The following is a 20,715-nucleotide window of genomic DNA, read 5'->3' as shown; positions in this document are numbered from 1 at the left end:
GTAAAGACTTCATGACCAAAACACCAAAAGCAAAGGCAACAAAAGCCAAAATTGACAAATGGGATCTAACTAAACTAAAGAGCTTCTGCACAGTAGAAGAAACTATCATCTGAGTGAACAACCTACAGAATGGCTGAAAATTTTTGCAATCTATCCATCTGACAAAGGGCTAATATTTAGAATCTACAAAGAACCTAAACAAATTTACAAGAAAAAAACAACAACGCCATCAAAAAGTGGGTGAAGGATATAAACAGACACTTCTCAAAAGAAGACATTTACACAGCCAACAAACACATGAAAAAAAGCTCATCATCACTGGTCATTAAAGAAATGCAAATCAAAACCACAATGAGATACCATCTCATGCCAGTTACAATGGCAATCATTAAAAAGTCAGGAAACAACAGATGCTGGAGAGGATGTAGAGAAATAGGAATGCTTTTACACTGTTGGTGGGAGTGTAAATTAGTTCAACAATTGTGGAAGACAGTGTGGCGATTCTTCAAGGATCTAGAACCAGAACTACCATTTGACCCAGCAATCCCATTACTGGGTATATACTCAAAGGATTATAAATCATTCTACTATAAAGATACATGCACACGTATATTTATTGCGGCACTATTCACAATAGCAAAGACTTGGAACCAACCCAAATGCCCACGAATGATAGACTGGATAAAGAAAATATGGCACATGTACACCATGGAATATACTATGGAGCTGTAAAAAAAGGATGAGTTCATGTTCTTTGCAGGGTCATGGATGAAGCTGGAAACCATCATTATCAACAAACTAATACAAGAACAGAAAATCAAGCACCACATGTTCTCACTCATAAGTAAGGAGTTGAACAATGAGAGCACATGGACACAGGGAGGGGAATATCACATACCTGGGCCTGTTCGGGAGTCGGGGGCTAGGAGAGAGATAGCAGTAGGAGAAATACCTAATGTAGGTGATGGGTTAATGGGTGCAGCAAACCACCATGGCACGTCTATACCTGTGTAACAAACCTGTACATTCTGCACATGTATCCCAGAACTTAAACTATAATTTTAAAAATTGTAATGTGGGGTTTTTTAAGGGGACATGTGATCTCAATAAGTGGAACAAAGAGTGAAATGCTGGAAAAACTTCAGAATATTGAGCAGTTAGTTAGTAGGGTTGAATTGAAAGAAGGAAAAACTTAGGGTTTCAAGCAGCATAAGGGCACTTGGGATATTGGGAGAGAGGATTGTTTGGAGCATGATAGGCTTCTAGTGCCTATTTTAAAGTTTTACTAGAAACTTCATGGTTCATACACAGCATATATGAAGTTAAAAAAACCTCTTATTTGGACCATGCATTTCTTCATGCATGCATTCATTTTTTCAATATAGTTTTGAACCAGTCACTAGGTTAGGTGCTGAGAATACAACAGTGAATAATCAGTGCTGTTACTGTTTTAATTCTGGCTACAGATTAGTATCAATAAAAACAATATTGATTAAAAACATTTAAGCTAAGACCTGAAGGGTGGATAGCAGTTTGTATGAATATCACTTTCTCCAATCCCTATTCTTGTTTGATTAGAATAAGACTACTGTAGGTAGAAACTTGGCATCTTCCAGGATCTGAAAGAAAACAAGATTTCTTAGGAAGAGTAAAAGAATCATTACATTAAGTATGTACATAGAATCCAAATCACATTGGATTTTGCAAGCTCTAGATTTTTATTCCAATGATACAACTTGTAAGCCGTAGAGCATGATGGTTTTATTTATAACTTTCTTCTAACACTCCAGAAAGAAGGAAGAGAATGGCCTGAAAAGAATGAGAGGCCAGAGTTTATATAGGCAGGAGACTCATGAGCTCTGGAAATGACTTCTGACTCTGCCCTTTCAATCACCTTTTCTTCTCCACATTCTGTACTCTTTTGCCTACTTTTTCTTCTTCCTGGATTTCCTCTCTTCCTCTCTAAATTGTCCACTGGCTTTGGATTTCAGCTCTCAAGCTTATGGTATTCGTTTTACTGCTCAGCAACCAAATGGGCTCTGGAAGACTGGCCTGGAAAGCTAAATACCACTTAAACTGTTGAAACATAAGTTGTATGCCAGGCTGTTTGTCTGCAAGAGTAAATACCTTCTGTTTGAAGGTTAGAGAACATTTGTACTACAGGTCTTGTCTAAGCAGGTGCCCAATACTAGGTTATTGATAGGCAGTGGACTCTGCCTTGCCATACAAATGGAAAAATAACAGATAGGTTCAACTCAAGGACAAAAGATAAAGAGAGAGAGAGAGAGAGAGAGAGAGAGAGAGTGTACACCCCTTAGGCCTCCTCCTTCTTTCAACTGAATTATAACACTCAATCTCTTGTCCATCAATTAATACCCACACCATGGGCTTTCTGACTTTATCCTCTCCTATTCTCCTTTTCTCCCTTTCTTATTTGTTGTTTGTTTCATGGCATTTCTCTTTTTAAGGAACAAGATGCTTTATCACTAGCTAAATAATTTTGTTTTCAGCATGCAGATGGAAAAGGAATCTGTTTGGTACCAGGGTACTTCCAAGTTCGCTATGTATGGAACTACCTACTTGGACTATATGAAAGCCTGACCTGTGCAAACATTTACAATTGCAGACTGAAACACCACAGCCTACTATGATTTTATTAAAGTAGCCTGTAGGCCCCATATGTTATTGCTGCCCTTCACCAAAAGTGTAGCCTAGCTCTTGTGTCACAGTAACCATAGCTTGAATGGTTGTGATGTAAATTTCCATTTAACAAAGATTTCCAAGACTTTAGTGATGCCCTCCCTACTTGTTTCAAGAAATATACATCTATAAAACTTTATTTTCCTTCCACCTGGGAACCAAGGAGTAGGGTGACAGTGAGCATTCTGTTAGGTCTAGGCCCTCCACAATTCTGTCCTGCAGTTTCTTACTTTACAAGATGTCTTTCCTCTTCTGTGCTTTGATGCTTGATGGTAAGTCCCATGGCCACAATGAGAAGGAAAATGAGTATACAAGCACAAAACAGCCACTGCATTTTCCTGGAGCTTCTGAGGAATTTATAGTTGAGGTACTCAATTTCCAGGTGAGATATTCAGGTGCCTCTTAATGCAGCAGGGTCCCCAGTTGCTCTGGGTAACTTGATATCTTTCTGTTCTTGCTCTACTTGTGTTCTGATCTAGCCTGAACCTGGAGCTGCTGCTGATTCCTCCTCTAGGTCCATGGTACTTCCATCACCCTTTTGGCAATGAAGTCTACATTACTCTTTTGTCTGAACATGCTTCTAAATTTTGACCTTATTCCAGCTTGTTTCTTCCCTACCAGCTTCCCTTTTGTGTTACATATCTTGAACAGTATCTGGCCTTTTTACTGTTCCACAGATACAGTTTCTTCTATTGAAGATTAGTGTCTCCTTAAAGAGTAAGGCAGCATATCATAGCCACATACTCCTAGGTAATGATGCTGGTCCATAGTAAGATTAATGCCTAACATATGGGGTTTTATATATGAAATAAGCCAACCAAGTGAAAGTGTCTAGTAAGAAAATAGAGGGAAAAAATTATTTTTCATCCCTTACTTTGGGAACTACTATGGGATTTCCATATACGATCTAATTTAAATCTCATGAGAACATTATTAGAAAGCTACGATTAGCCCCTTTTTAATGATAAAGACATGAGGTTAACAGAATCTAGAGGTAGCTCATCCAAGGTCCCAAGGCTATAAATGTGTCTGATACAATGTTCCATCTCTTAACCATTACATTGTACTGTTTCTGCACTTATTAAAAATAGGAAAATGAAGAAATACTTGGAAAGGTAAAACCAGCCATTTTTACTTAAGAGAATCATGTAATTACAAGTGTTCAAAAGAGGCAATTTTGAACACTTGGCCTTCTGTACATGGTGTACTGGCTGTGGATTATCAAACAATTGGTTAAAGACAAGAGTAAAACTTCCTCTCAACAACTAAGATTCTATGATGCTGTATTTGGTAATGGTGATGTTTCACATGACAAATATGTATCCCTTTGCTGGATTGAGTAAGGGCACAAGAAGCTAAATGGGGTTATAAATAATCAGCTTTATCTGTGATAAGTCTAGATTTAAAAACTAGATTTGTTTCTAAAGCTAAAATTTGGCCTCCTACTCCCTCACTACAAACCAATTTTTGAGATAACTGGCTTCTAGTAAAAGGTAGACATACTTTATTTGTTCAGGTGAATAAATTAGAAAAATGACAAAATATTAGCTGGGCTTGCAGAAGGAAGCCACCAGGACTGACAGTCCAAGACAGAAAAAAGAAGAGAGAGAGATCAAAGAGCTTTAGATAAGCTTACCTTGTTTTTTCTACACATTTATTTTATTTTATTTTATTTTATTTTATTTTTTGGTTAAAACACAATCCTTGAGAAGTAGAGTGTAGGAATGGAGAGATAAACTGGAAATATTCTCCCCTAGACTCCTCTCTGTAGCTCCCTTCCTCAATCAAAGAGAAACAAAATCCCCTTTATATGAAGTCATAGGCACAAGAAAGATGAAAAACAGTCCTGCTCCCAGGTAATTATAAAGATGTACTTTGTTGATGAGGCAGCAGAATAGAAGTCAAACTTATATCTCTAGTTAAATTGTTAGGGCTTGAATCCTGGCCTTGATAATTACTCTGTAACACTGAGCAAGTCACTGTAACACTGAGCAAGTCATTTAATCTCTCTGTGTGTCAATTTGCTTAAACACAAAATGATAATTACAGGAAAGGATTTGGGAACATGATGACAACAGCAGCACAGGTTTTGAATCTCTAAATTCTCAGAAGTAAACATAACAGCTAGATATCAAATTTAAAACTCATGCCTAACACTTGCAACAAAGTAGGTAACAAGATATTACCACAATCCCAAAATACAAGCAGATAAGCATGATTAATATCAACATGTTAAGAACAGTATGATGTCAAGAATTGTTCAGAATAAACAACAGGGCATTTGATTAACCTAAGAACACATAGGAAAAAAAAAAGTTTGCTAGAAATACAGCTGACTTGAACTGAGAATAGCAGCTGAAACTGGTTGGGAATAGAAGAAAGTAGATAAAGATATGATATAGATGATGTTAAGTAAAAACAATGTAGCCCTGAATTGGAATTAAAAGTATACATATTAACTCATGGGGTATTATCTCTGTCTAGCTACATATCTAACTATCTCCTCCAGCTGTATCCATGGAAATCACTAGAAACATTAAACAAGAAGCAATAAGCACTCTAACATTCACATTGTGGACTTGAAATACCATGTTCCATCAAAAGAAAAGCATTTTAAAGAATTGGCTGATTCCAGGTCAGGCACATATTATCATATAAAATAGTGAGTATGCTACCAAAAACTATTAGGGTCGCGTTAAAAGAACTCACAGACTAATTTGAAGCCAAATTTATTAAACAAGTATGGGAAAGTGAGCCTTAAAAAGGATTATAGTAGGGGCATTATGACAGCAAAATGTCATTATTGGCAGTAGTTCCAAGCTCTCATTCCCCCACAAAAAAATATTTTTAAAAAATTTAAAAAGTGGAATTTATCAGATCTAACCTTGTCAGAACTCTGGAAAACAGTCAAAGATTTAGAACAACTAGGAAAACAGTGAATCAAGAAAAGGGCAATTTAACAACACAAAACTTTGAGGAATTTTTTAGTAGCCCTTGGCATGCTCTCTCTAGTATGGTAATAATCTTGAAGAAGGAAGCCTGCATTCCCAGTATGGGAGACTGATTCCAGGATATAAAGGGAGCAGAACAGACTTCATTCACAAGTTATTGTATACGCCTGTTCTAACCTTCCTGGAGAATACTTGAAAGAGAGACACAAGATAATCATCCCTGATTCCCTCAACTTAGAGGTCAGTCTGAAAAAGTGGCAGGCTTTGCAAAAACATTCTGCAAGCTGAAATATCCAGGAGAAATCTGGAGCAAAATATTATGGAAAAAACATAAAATAGTCCACCTAAGTATATTCCACCCAAAAGAGGAGAGACTTTTGGGGAATCAGTACATTTAAAAGGACCTGTATAATCAGAAGAATCAACATCATTAGAAAGACCATACTGCCACCCAAAAATCTATAGATTCAATGTGATTGCTATCAAAATAACAACATTTTTCAAAGAATTAGGAAAACAATTCTGAAATTTATATGGAATCAAAAAAGAGCTCGAATAGCCCAAACAATCCTAAGCACAAAGAACAAAGCTGAAGGCATCACATTACCTGATTTCAAATTATACTATAAGGCTATAGTCACCAAAATGATGTGGCACTGATATAAAAATGGACACATAAATCTATGAAACAAAGTAGACAACCCAGAAATAAAGCCACATACCTACAGCCAACTGATATTTGACAAAGTCTACAAAAACATACACTGAGGAAAAGACACCCCATTCAAAAAATGATGCCAGGAAAATTGTATTGACACATTCAGAAAAATGAAACTGCCCCCCCATCTTTTTACCATATACAAAAATGAACCCAAGGTGGATTAAAGACTTAAATATAGTACCTGGAACTATAAAAATATTAGAAGAAAACCTAGGTAATACTCTTCTGGACATTAAGCTTGGCAAATAATTCATGATTAAGACCTCAAAAGCAAATGAAACAAAACAAAAATAGGCAAAGGTAATTTAATTAAACTAAAAAGCTTCTGCACAGCAAAGGAAATCATCCACAGAGTGAACAGACAAGTTGCAGAATTAGAGAAAATATTTGTAAACCATGCACCCATCAAAGCACTAATACCCAGAATCTACAGGGAGCTCAAAATATCTCAACAACAACAACAAAAACACCCAAGGAACCCGATTAAAAAGAGGGCAAAGGACATGCACAGACATTTTTCATAAGAAGAAATACAAATGGCCAAGAAGCATATGAAATAGTGCTCAACATCACTATTCATCAGAGAAGTGTAAATTAAAACCACAATGAAATGCCACCTTCTACTATTCAGTATGACTGTTATTGAAAAGCTAAAAAATAACAGATGTTGGTGAGGATACAGAGGAAAGGGAACCTTTATATTCTATTGTTGGGAATGTAAATTAGTACAAACTCTATGGAAAACAGTATGGAAATTTCTCAAAGAACTAAGAATTGAACTACCATTTGATCTCACTACTAAAAAGACCCACTTCTCTTCATTTTTGTAGATTTGCTTTGTGCAGAAGCACTCCTTCCAAACAATAATCCCACTACTGGATATCCACTCAAAAGAAAAAAAAATCATTATATATTAAATATATGGACTGTTTAATGTTTATTGCAGCACTATTCATGATAGTAAAAATATAGAACCGATCTAATTGATCATTAATTAATGGTTGGATAAAGAAAATGTGATATATATATAATGAAATACTACTCAACCATAAAAAAGGGTGATATGTCTTTTGCAGCAACATGGATGGAACCAAAGGTCATTATTTTAAGTGAAATAACTCAGGAACACAAAGGAAAATACCGCATGTTCTCATTTATGAGTAGAGGCTAAATAATGTGTATAAACATGTATAGAAAGTGGAATAATAGACATGGGAAACTTGGAAGAGTGGGAGGATGTTAAGAAAATGAGGGTTGAGAAGTTACTTAATGGATACAATGTACACTATTTGGATAATGAATGTAGTAAAAGCCCAGACTTCGCCATTAGGGAATATATCCATGTAACGAAACCACTCTTATCGCCACTAAATCTATAAAGAAAAATTCAAAATTAAAAAACATATACATAAATAACCCACATATACAGGGAAATTTAGAAAGCCACATGCATGCTGAGAAAAGACCTGAGATGATGCTATGCTATCAACTAAGACTGATCCTTAAGGTCAGTTCTATTGTGGTTAAATATGGAAGGAGTGCTTTTGTACAAAGCAAATCTACAAAGACTAATATAAGTGAGTCTTTTTAGTCTGTTTCTTGTTCTTTGGATCTTTTTAGCTCTTGGCATTCAAGGAACTATCTGTCAAATATTAAGGAAACACATACATAAGGAAGTAACTTACACATAGCAATGAATATAGAATTTACAAAATAGTTTGGGAAAGTCACTGAACAAAAGAACTGCTAGCCTTCCACAACAACAACAAAACAAAACAGTAAACCCTGGGTGACGGGGGATAATCTGATTTCCAGACTTACCACATTATAATATTCAAATGTTCAGTGTTTAACCCCCAACCCCCCCAAAATAAAACCAAAGGTATACAAACAGACAGCAAAGTATGGCCTATTTAAAGAAATAAAATGAAGAAACTATACCTAAGGCGTCTAGACATTGAACTTACTAGAAAATTGCTTTAAAACAGCTGTCTTAAATATAGTCAAAGAGCTAAAGGAAACATGGGCAAAGAACTAAAGAAAATAGGGGAAACAATATATAAACAAAGTGAAAATATAATAAAAGGATAGAAATTATGAAAAAAAAATCTGGAGCCAAAAATTGTAAAAACTAAATTTCATGAGAATGGTTCAACAGCAAACTGGAGCAGACAGAAGAAAGAATAAGTGAACTTGATGATAGTACAATTAAAATTATTGACTCCAATGAGAAGGATAACAAAGTAATGTGAAACAAGCTTAAAGACTCCTGTGGAACACCATCAAGTGGGGCAACACATACATTTTAGAAGTTCCAGAAGGAGAAGAGAGAAAGACAGGAATAAATAATATTATGCATAAATAGCAGCTAAAAATTTCCCAAATTTCATAAAGATATGAATCTATAAAGTTAAGGTAAATAAACTTCAAGTAGTGTGAGCTCAAAGAGACCCACATTGCCATATTATAATCAAACTGGTGAAAGGCAGAGATAAAGAGAGAATCATAAATACAGCAGGAGAGAAGTGAAACATCACATACGAGGGATTACCATATGATGATAAGCACCATATTTCTCATGTAAAACTGTGGAAGCCCCAAAAAACAACTGTCAACCAAGAATTCTATAACTGTCAAAACTATCCTTCAAAAACAAAAGAGAAATGAAGACTTTCCCTGATTTTAAAAGCTTGAAGTAACTTCATACCACTAGAAAAACTCTAAAAGAAATACCAAAGGGATTCCTCCAGCAGAATACACTACAACTCAACAACAACACAACAACAACAACAATTCTCTATTCAAAAATGGGCAAATTATTTGAGTAGACATTTCTCCAAAGAAGATATATGACTGGCCAATAAGGACATGAAAAGATGCCCAAGAACACGAATCATTATTAAAATGCAAATCAAAACCAAAATGTAATACAAGTTCATACCTATTAGAGTGGTTATTACCCAAAACAAAACAAAAAATGTCAAATATTGGCAGGATGTCAAAAAACTGAAACTCTTGTGCATTGTTGATGGGAATGTGCAATTGTGCAGCTACTGTGGGAAACATTATGATGGTTCCTCAAAAAATTAAGCATAGAATTATCTTATGATCCAGTGACTCTACATTTAGGTGTATATACAAAAGATTTAAAAGCAGAGACTTGGACAAATATTTATACACCAATGTTCATGTTCATAGCAGCATTATTCACAGTAGCCAAAATCTGGAAACAGCCTGAGTATCTATTGATGGATGAATATATTTTTTTAAATGTGGCATATACACACAATATAATATTATTTTGTCTAAAAAATAAATTATAATATATACTACAATATGGGTAAACCTTCAACACATTATGTTAAATGAAATTAGGCAGGCACAAAAAGACAAATATTGTATAATTCCACTTATACCAAGGGAAGAGAGAGACCCTCTTATACTGTTTTATATTCAGAAAAGGAAAGAGAAGCGAAACTAAAGGCAGGTAGCCCGGTTCCTAGGAACCAGACCCGAAACCAGGACTGGGCCTGCCTGACCTAAGCCTGGTAGTTAAAATTCGACCCCTGACCTAACAACTGATGTTATCTATAGATTCCATACATTGTATCGAAGGACATTGTGAAACCTCTCATTCTGTTCTGTTTCACTCTGACCACCACTGCTCACAGCCCCTGTCACGTACCCCCTGGCTTGCTCAATCGATCACGACCCACTCACGTGGATCCCCTTAGAGTTGTGAGCCCTTAAAAGGGACAGAAGTTGAGCACCTGAAGAGCTCAGATTTTAAGACGCTATCCTGCCGATGCTCCCAGCTGACGAATGCCACTGCCTTCACTGTCTCGGTGTCTGAGGGGTTTTGTCCATGGCTCGTCCTTCTACAATATGAGTTTCCTAGAATATTCAATTCACAGAGACACAAAGGAGAATAGTGGTTACCAGCAATTGTTGATAGTGGGGAATAGGGAATTATTTAATGGGTACAGATTTTCAGTTTGGGGTAATGACGATTCTGGAGATGGATAGTGGTGACAGTCACACAACAATGTAAATGTTCTTAATATCACCAAATTGTACATTTGAAAACAGTTAAAATGGTAGATTTTATGTTATATGTATTCTACCAAAATAAAAATTTAAAGATACATAGACAGATAGATTGATACGTAATAGATAGACACATAGATAGATAGATAGAAAGATAGATAGACAGACAATAGACAGTAGAAGATAAATAAGAGTGTATGATAGAAATGACAAGTAAGCCAAGGGTCAGAAAGTTCAAGTCCACATTTGAGAACATTCAGGAAAGCACTTCAAAATGATGTATGTGTAACCAAGTTTATACCTTATTCTTTCCTACTTTCTTATTAAATTTTCTATGAATATATAGAAAAAGTTAAAAAATTCATAATAATGAAAAAACACTGAAAATGAATATTGGAATTTGGAAGGAAGGTCTACTAAATAAAAGATCCAAGGAATTGAACTAAAGTTAACAAACAGGGGCTGAAACATGGGTTTCTACTTAAAACAGCAAACTCGGGCTTAAAGTTGATAAGGTGCTTTGAGTTACACTATAGGCACTGAAACAAATATCCGAGGTCTGTTAGGATATTTATATCTAGTCCTCTACTACTCAAGTACCAATCTTGAGTAAGGCAAAATATGATACACAGGCCACACACCTAGTACCTCCCTTGGCAGTATGGTTTTCAAAACTACAATGATGTGCATCAAATCAGAAATGTGAAGAGCACGGGTAGTAGTGAAGACTTGTAGATACAATTTTTCATTTTTATGTTTGTGTTTTTCCTATCCCAGTGTCAGAAGATAAGTAGTAGAAAGTTGCAGAGCTGCACAGTGTAAATATATCTGTTACTTCAGAAGTTGAGTTAGGAAACAACCACACAAATCTTTCTCCTGGTTTAAAGTCCAAGGATAGGGATGCCATGCTTTTTTCTTTCATGTGCATTAGTTTGTTTATTTTAACTACTATAAAAATGAGAAAATATTGTGAAATGGTTCTATGAAGTGGTATACCTATCTCTCAATTGTAGTAACTGCTTCTGAACCAGGTATTGGCTCTTTTAGAAGAGAGTTTCAGTTTTGTTTATTGGTATTTATGATTCAGACTATCTGGCAGTCTTCTCCCAGTGGCCAGTAAGTAGGTCCAAGGAGAGAAAAGAGAAAACATTTACAAGGAGCCCATGGAAAAGTGCTAAAAATTCTCTATGCTTTGATTCTTCAATACAATTTTAAGAAGAAACAGTCTTTTAGGCTCAAGCTTATGGCCTCACAGAAAAAAAACATTTAATGAGCCAGGCATGGTGGCATATACCTGTAGGGCTGGCTACTTAGGAAACTGAGGTAGAAGCATCACCTGAGCCCAGGAGTTTGAGGCTGTAGTCTCCTATGACTGTGCTTGTGAATAGCCACTGCACTCCAGCCTGGACGACACACTGAGACCCTGTCTCTTAAAAAAAATGTTTCAGTATAATTTAAAAACAGAGAAACAGAAAGATATAGATAACAAAAACAATACAAGGAGATGCAAATGCACCAATGGTTAAAAAGAACAGAAATCCAAACAAACAAAAACTGACATAAATATGTGATATGAAGAAAATCTAATATTGTGTCTTTACCCTGCATTCTTCAAAATTAAGAATGAGTATAAAACAAAACAAAGTATAAATTAGTAAATAAGCATGGAAAACGGAAATTGAAACTATAAAGTTTAGGTGTCCTAAAGAGGGAACAAAACCATTTGAAATGAATAACTAAATATCAGAAATAAAATTCTCTGGATCTAAGGAAACAATGCTTAAGAATAGGAAGAAAAATGTCAACTTTTGTTCTGGATGAATTAATAGAAAATTAGGCCTGTATGTAGACACGAACTAGTAAAATTTTGGATTTGAATATGCATAAAACATCCTAATATATTCAAGCAAATAAAATTGGGTTACTCTTCCAGATATACCAACCTGATTTTTACTCCCTTCTTAAAATAATGGCATAAGAAGATACACATTTTAACAAAAAAGTATATTTTCAAACCATTACCTTTCACCGTTCTATGTTGTTGCCCCAAAACAGAACACATTAACTAAAGTACACACAAATCTGCTGTGAAAATTGGGCAAATATGCTTCATAGATGGCACAAATAACAAGAAATTTATCTTTGAAATAAAAATTGAGGTTTCATCTACTCAAACCTTTGCCCTGAAAAAACAGTGTGGGATCACAAGCATTATTCTGATCTTGGAAAAACCACTAATAACTCCAATAATAAGAGGATGTGAGTTTTGGTATTTTATAAGATGCAGGACATGTTGCTGGGACCTTTTTAGCCTTACAGAACCTTATTAGAAAGAGCTACACCAAGAACTTTAAGGACAAATATGGCCACAACAAATATAAATCATTTGGTATCTCCCTAGAATAGCTGTTTCTTGACATAGTAGATAACATCCCTAACCTGTAGAACTGTTTTTATTTCCCATTTTGTTTGTTTGCTCTACGATCTTCTTTAACTTTATCCTCACTATTGTATTATGAAAGAATTCAAGTAATCAGAAAAGATTAAAGAATTTTGCAGTGCACAATTGTATATCTGCCTAAATTATACAATCACCATTTTACTATTACTTCTTTAATTTTCAAACTTAAGGTATATTTTAAATATAGTAAAATGTATCCTTTTTGGCATTAGTTATGCCAGCTTTGTCAAACACTTTCAGTTGTATCATACCCACCACAATCAAGAAATAGAACTTTATTTTATCCTTTAAATTCCCCCATACCCATTTGTATTCTATCCCCATCCCCCCACTCCCAGACCCTAGCAATCATTGGTCTGTTTTCTATCCTGAGTGTTACCAAATTTAACAAATAAAAATACATGTTTTTGAGAATACTTATACTATTTTAAATAATTTATCTGAAGTTCAAATTTAACAGAATATTCTACATTTTATTCAGCAGCTTTTCTGTACTTATCAATTTGGTGCCCTATTAAAAAAAATATGCAGCCAAACCCAAACTTCAAATACATTCGTTCCTGTATTTTCTTCCATAAGATTTATTGTATTCTATTTTACTATTAGGGCTATAGTCCAATTTTAATTTTGCATAAGACATGAGATTTATGTTAAGGTTCCTTTTTTTCTTTTTTTGAATGGAAATGTTTAATTGTTTCAGCCTATTCTCTTTAAAATATTATTGTTTCTCCATTTAACTGCCTTTGTACCCTTGTCAGAAATCAAATGGTCATATCTCTGTGGGTCTAATTCTAATCTCTGTTCTGTTCCATTGATCATTTTTTTTTTTAAATCAATGCCACACTGTTTTGATTACTTCAGCTTTAGAAAAAGTTTTGAAATTACTTATTGTTCAAAATTTTTTGGCTATTCTAGTACCTTTGCCTTTTCATATGAATTGTAGAGTTAGTAATTTTTAAATTTTTTAAGCAGAGATCCTGTAGGGAGTTTGATTGACATTAACTTGACTCTATAGATTTATTTAGAGGAGAGTTTACATCTTCATCACAATGAGTCTTTGAGTTAATGAATAAAGTATATCTCCTCATTTATTGGGTCTTTAGAATCATTTTTAATATATCAGCAATAACACACATAACTAAAATTAGATATATTACCAACTATATGAAATAAAATAATTATTAGAGAATAATATGAACAATTGTACACCAAAAATTAAGTAGACTAGATGAAATAGAAAACTTAGAAATGCAGAGCTTACCTAAACTGGCTCAATAAAAAGCAGAAAAACTCAACAGGTCTTTAACAATATGTATATTGAATCAGTAATAAAACATCTGTGAAAAATTTAAAAAACAAATAACACAAATTCTTCTCAAACTCTTGCAAAATACAGAGCAGAAACCATGTCCTAAGTCATTATATGAGACTAGGCTTGCCTTGATTCCAAAGCCAGAAAAAGATATCAGAACAAAATAAATTTACAGACAAATATTTCTTATGAGGTTAAATGCAAAAATTATTAAGAAACTACTAACAAACGGATTCCAACATCATATTTAAAGGATTATATACCATTACCAAATGGGATTTAACACAGGAATACAAGGGTGGTTCAACATAAGTAAATCAATCAATGTAATATACTACATTAATAGAACAAAAGATTTAAAAAAATGATCTCCTCCTTGGTGCACAAAAGGCATTTGATGCAATCCAATATACTATCAAGACAAAAAGCACACATAAACTAGGATGTGGGTAGTGATGATGGTTATGCAGCATTGTGAATATAATTAGTGCCACTGAATTGAATTGTACACATAAAATGATTAAAATTACATAACTTAAGATGTCACAACTGAAAATTTAAAACAAATATTACAATGAATTAAAATGACTACATGCATTAAATCCATGAGTACATATTTATATTCAAAGATAAGTGAATTGTTCAACTTTGGAGCTTCACTCTTATTTTATGTTGAAATAGGTAAATAAAGGAAAAGATGAAGCATTTATCCTGCCACTTCTATATGAATTTTACCCCTCCATAATCAATTAGGAGATGAACTGATGCATCTATTTATAAGTAAACAAGTGATAGTAGAATTAGAACTTTTGCCATTTTCAATCGTAGTGAATTACTCAGTCTAGACAGTCTGCATTAGTAGCTGTTAACATCACAAATAGAGAACCAAATATCATGTTCTTTATGATTTAAAAACACAACACCACCTATGGTTTTGCTAAGAAGATCAAAACTGAGTCTAACCTGAGCTACACTTCAAGTCCAGCCTCCAATTTGCAGAAAAGACTGAAGACAGAAAAATGTGCTTAATTACATCATGAGTATACAATATATTCTTTGGATTCTCCACAAAATAAGTTTTAATAAAAGCCAAGATTTAGAGGAAAAACATACTGATTAAACAAAATTTATAAAAATGTTTCATAAAAATTCATAACTCTAAATAAATAAAAGGAAGCTACTACTATAAAACTAAGATACGTGTTATTCTAGAGAGAGAGGGGAGTTTTTGAATGGACAGCAAAATTGGAAGGACTTATGGGGTTGGTGGTATGATTCTGTTTCCTAACTTGGGTTGAGTACACAGGAGTTTGACTTATAATAAGTCACTATGCTATATATACCTTCAGTGCATTTTCATAATTCATTTCATTTTGCAATAACATATTACAAATAACTTATTTACAGAGAGAAATGTATTCACAACATTTTTGAAGTGGCAATATTAATGGTACTACCTTAAGGGAGGAAGTTGTAAGAATTAAGTGAGAGTATATATAAAGCACTTTGATATGACTGGCATGTTTAAAATTCTATTTTTAAATTCTACTATTACGGCACATCTTATTTATTATTCCAAAACTAATACTTAAGTCGATAGATAGTTATATTACCAATTTAAACACATTTGCTACCTCATAATTAGCACAACCATAGAGGTAATACGTTCATCCTTATATAGGGACATGACTAGCTTTTGCCCAAATATGGGTAAAATATGTACTGTTAAAGTACAGTCATATACCACTTAATGATGGGGATATGTTCTGAGATATCTTTCCTTAGGCAATTTGGTTGTTGTGCAAATATCAGAATAAATTTTACAACCTAGATGGTATAGCCTACTCCATACCTAGGCTATATAATATAGCCAATTGCTCCTAGGCTATAAAAGAGTACATGTTACTGTTCTGAATATGGTAGGCAATTATAAAGCAATACTGAGTGTTTGTGTATTTAAAAACATCTAAACATAGAAAAGTACAGAAAAATATGCAATAAAAGTTTTAAAAAGTACACCTGTATAGAGCACTTACTGTATAATAGAGCTTGCAGGATTGGTAGCTGCTCTAGGTGAGTCGTTGAGTGGTTAGTGAATTTGTGAAGGCCTACACTGTACACTTAGGCTACACTAAATCTATAAAAGAATATTTTTCTTCCTCCAATCTTAGGTTAATTGTAACTTTTTCCCCTTATAAACATACTTTTGAGACAAGGTTTACCCTGTCATCCAGGCTGGAGTGCAGTAGTGTGATCGTGGCTTACAGCAGCCTCTACTTCCCAGATTCAAGTGATCCTCCTGCCTCACCCACAAGAGTAGCTGAAACTACAGTCCCAAACCACCATGATCAGCTAATTTTTAATTTTTTTGTGGAGACAAGGTTTCACTATGTTTCCCAGGCTGGTCTCGAACTCCTGAACTCAAGCCATTCGCCTGCCTCAGCCTCCCAAAATGCTGGGATAAGAGGTATGAGCCACTGTGCCCAGCCTATAAACTTTTAAACTCTTTTATATTAACAATTAACCAAAATACAAACACATTATACACCTGTACAAAATATTTTCTTTCATTAATCTTATTTTATAAGCTTTTTCTATTTTTAGTTTTTTTTTTTAATTTTCTAAAATTTTTGTTAAAAAGTAAGACATAAACACACATTAGCCAAGGCCTATACAGAGTCAGGATCATCAGTATTACTGTCTTCCACCTCCACATCTTGTCCCACTGGAAGGTCTTCAAGGGCCATAACACACATGGAGCTGTCATCTCCTATGACAGCAGTGCTTTCTTCTGGAATAACTCCTGAAGGGCCTGCCTGAGGCTGTTTTACAGTTAACTCTTTTTTTTTTTTTTTTTTTTTAATAAGTAGAAGGAGTACACTCTAAAATAATGTTTAAAATTATAGTAAATGCAGGCTGGGCACTGTGGCTGACGCCTGTAATCCCAGCACTTTGGGAGGCCAAGGCAGGCGGATCACTTGAGGTCAGGAGTTCGAGACTAGCCTAGGCAACATGGAAAAACCCCATCTCTACAAAAAGTGCAAAAATTAGCTGGGCGTGGTAGCTAATACCTGTAGTCCCAGCTACTTCGGAGGCTGAGGCAGAAGAATCATTTGAACCTGGGAGGTGAACAGGTTCAAACTTTTCAGTGAGCAGAGATTGAACCACTGCACTCCAGCCTGGGTGACAGAGCAAGACTCTGTCTCAAAAAAAAAAACAAAAAAAACAAAATATAGTAAATACATAAACCAGTAACATAATTATTTATTATCATTATCAAGTATTAATATTATGTACTATACATACTTGTATAATATGTGCTCTATTTTCATACAACTGGCAGCATGGTAGGTTTGTTTACACCATCATCACCACTTGTGAGTAATGCGTTGTGCTACAGCTTTAAGACAACTATGACTGACATCACTAGGCAATAAGAATTTTTAAGCTCCATCATAATCCTAATGGGATCACTGTGGTATATGCCATCTGTCATTGAAGCCTCGTTATGCAGCATATGTCTGTATCTATTTTGCGATAATAATGGTGAATTAGGACAGCAATGCAAGATGGCAGCCACCACGGGCTCAGACTATTTATGAAAACCAAATATACAGCCTTAAAATAAAATATGGACCTAAATCATTCCCTTTTGTAAAAGTTGTAACAAAATTTAATATGAATGGAGTCAATAGTTCTTTTTTTAAATTGCAATAGGTTTTTGCAAAACAGGTGGTGGTTGGTTACATGAATAAGTTCTTTAGTGGTGATTTCTGAGATTTTGGTGCACCCATCACCTGAGCAGTGTACACTGTACCCAATATGTAATCTTTTATCCCTCACCTCGCTCCCACCCTTTCATCGAAGTCCCCAAAATCCATTGTATTATTCTTTTGCCTTTGATCCTCATAGCTTAGCTCCCACTTATGAGTGACAACATACGATGTTTGATTTTCCATTTCTGAGTCACTTCACTTAGAATAATGGTCTCCAATTCCATCGAGGTTGCTGCAAATGCTATTATTTTGTTCTTTTCATGACTGAGATATATAGATAGATAGATAGATAGATAGATAGATAGATAGATACATAGATAGATACATAGATAGATATATCACAATCAATCGTTCTAATGGAGTAGTGAACCCAAGAGCCATATCAATGCTATCAAAATGGCAAAATTCATGTCGTATTAAAGTTTTCCTGCAAGAGCCATGGCACCTAATGATGTCTAAAAAAATTATGAAACTCCCTCAGCCGACTGAAGGTCAGTGTTATAGCAATTAATCAAAAGTAAAAGAACACAGGCCTTCCTCCTTCACCCCACCATTCAATTAAAGAAGTCTTCATTTTCCACAGCAGTAAATTTTCTAGATATGTCTTGTAGACCTCAAAGTTCATGAAAGGGAATTCCTATTCAAAGGAAATTTACTTAAAGATACTATAACTGACACTAAATTTTTGTCCATTTAAAATACGTAAGTTGTGCTATAACAAATCATCTCGTCAAGTGTAACTACTGTCCACGTAGTTGAACTTCTGGAATGAATACAATATATTTGAATTGTTCCCGCCATAACTAGCGGGACACATCTAACTTAACTGTGAAAAGACATATTACACAATCATTTTGTTGTTAATTACATGACCTGAGATCTCTGCCTTTTCTTGCTAGCCCTCACCATCCCTGCAACAGCCCTCTAGCCTGCGGCCTTGTTAGATTAGATGTGAAGATTTCAGGTCACAGCCTGTGGGACTAATGGTGGGTATGTGGGGTGCTTTAGATGTCCCTGGTTTCTTCCTTTAAGGCTTAAATAATGCCCCTTCCATGTCCTGTCCCTACATTCCTTCACTTCCACTCTCGGCCAAAGCATAGATTGTAACCCCTCTGATCTCCTCTGAGATTGGCCTTCAGTGAGTAATTTAGTGCTTTCCCCATATTTTCTCTTCCCCACCTTTATGGAGGGTTGCTGCTTTTTTCTCCCACTTCCTCAAGTTCCTTCCTGTACCATCACAACCCATTGCTTTCTATGACACTTCCTTGCTTTGACCAGAAGCCATCAGAAAATGATGGAAAGACTCTTTAACTGTTCTGGTTAAGTTTTGGAACTGCATTTATTCACTCTCCATCAGCCTAAGAAATGAATATTGGGTCCTCAGCTCTACCACCCTCTGCTGTCATCATCAGCTGATGGGTTTTTTAGCTCAGGTTTTGATAAGGTGAAAATAACAGTCACCAAGTTTATTCAGAACTCTCAGCTGTCAGAGTCCTTGGCGGTTAAACTTGGAAAAAGACCACATGAAGATATGTGTAAGCACACATGATCCCTCTTAATTATTTTCTTTTTCTGTAATTGTTTTTGCTTCTAAAAATTGAATAAGTATTAAACAGGGCTTTCTTTTGGTCATCCTTGCAGTCCATTGTGGCCTAGTCTGGAATCTGACAACTTGAACAAAAAGAACTTTAAATTTGGTACATACTTCTTTGGTTTGGGTGCTGCTGCTTCACGAAATCCTCAGCAGGGGTTTAACAAATAACTTGGTGTGCACAGCAGGTCACTGTTGGTAGGTTTGACTTCCTGGCAAATTGTTGTATTTCTCCACTTGCTGTTTAGGACTACTAAATGCTGAAATATGGACGAGTACAGAAATAAAAGTAATTCATTGTGGGAGAGGATGTGGAGAAATAGGAACACTTTTACACTGTTGGTGGGATTGTAAACTAGTTCAACCATTATGGAAAACAGTATGGCGATTCCTCAAGGATCTAGAACTAGATGTACCATATGACCCAGCCATCCCATTACTGGGTATATACCCAAAGGATTATAAATTATGCTGCTATAAAGACACATGCACACGTATGTTTATTGCAGCACTATTCACAATAGCAAAGACTTGGAATCAACCCAAATGTCCATCAGTGACAGATTGGATTAAGAAAATGTGGCACATATACACCATGGAATACTATGCAGCCATAAAAAAGGATGAGTTTGAGTCCTTTGTAGGGACTTGGATGCAGCTGGAATCCATCATTCTTAGCAAACTATCACAAGAACAGAAAACCAAACACCGCATGTTCTCACTCATAGGTGGGAACTGAACAATGAGATCACTCGGACTCAGGAAGGGGAACATCACACGCCGGGGGCTATCATGGGGAGGGGGGAGGGGGGAGGGATTGCATTGGGAGTTATACCTGATGTAAATGACGAGTTGATGGGTGCAGCACAGCAACATGGCACAAGTATACATATGTAACAAACCTGCACGTTATGCACCTGTACCCTACAACTTAAAGTATAATAATAATAAATAAATTAAAAAAAATAAATAAATAAATAAATAAATAAATAAATAAATAAATAGTGGTGACTTGGAAAATTAATTCAATTTTAATTATGAAGCAAGTGACACTGAGCAACGTACTTTGCCATTTACAAGCTGTGTCAAATTTTGTGTGCAAGAAATAACTATTCTGTTAAACCACTGAAATTTGGGGGACATATAGCAGAATCGT

At 35.1% G+C, this 20,715-nt stretch overlaps 1 protein-coding gene across 1 annotated transcript in view; it reads left to right on the top strand.

Annotated features, from left to right (window-relative positions):
- The window catches only part of LOC126945885 (ubiquitin-conjugating enzyme E2 variant 1), a 38,756-nt gene extending 20,277 nt beyond the window's left edge, over positions 1–18,479 (top strand). The window contains exons 2-3 of the mRNA XM_050775879.1: positions 17,748–17,886; positions 18,319–18,479. Coding sequence (XP_050631836.1) covers positions 17,748–17,886; positions 18,319–18,479 — 300 coding nt within the window. The remainder of the gene's footprint in view (positions 1–17,747; positions 17,887–18,318) is intronic.
- The last annotated feature ends 2,236 nt before the right edge of the window (positions 18,480–20,715 follow it).

Source organism: Macaca thibetana, chromosome X, assembly GCF_024542745.1.
Source record: "Macaca thibetana thibetana isolate TM-01 chromosome X, ASM2454274v1, whole genome shotgun sequence".
NCBI lineage: Eukaryota > Metazoa > Chordata > Mammalia > Primates > Cercopithecidae > Macaca > Macaca thibetana.
Note: the sequence above shows the minus strand (reverse complement) of the source record. Positions and strands in the feature narration are given on the sequence as shown.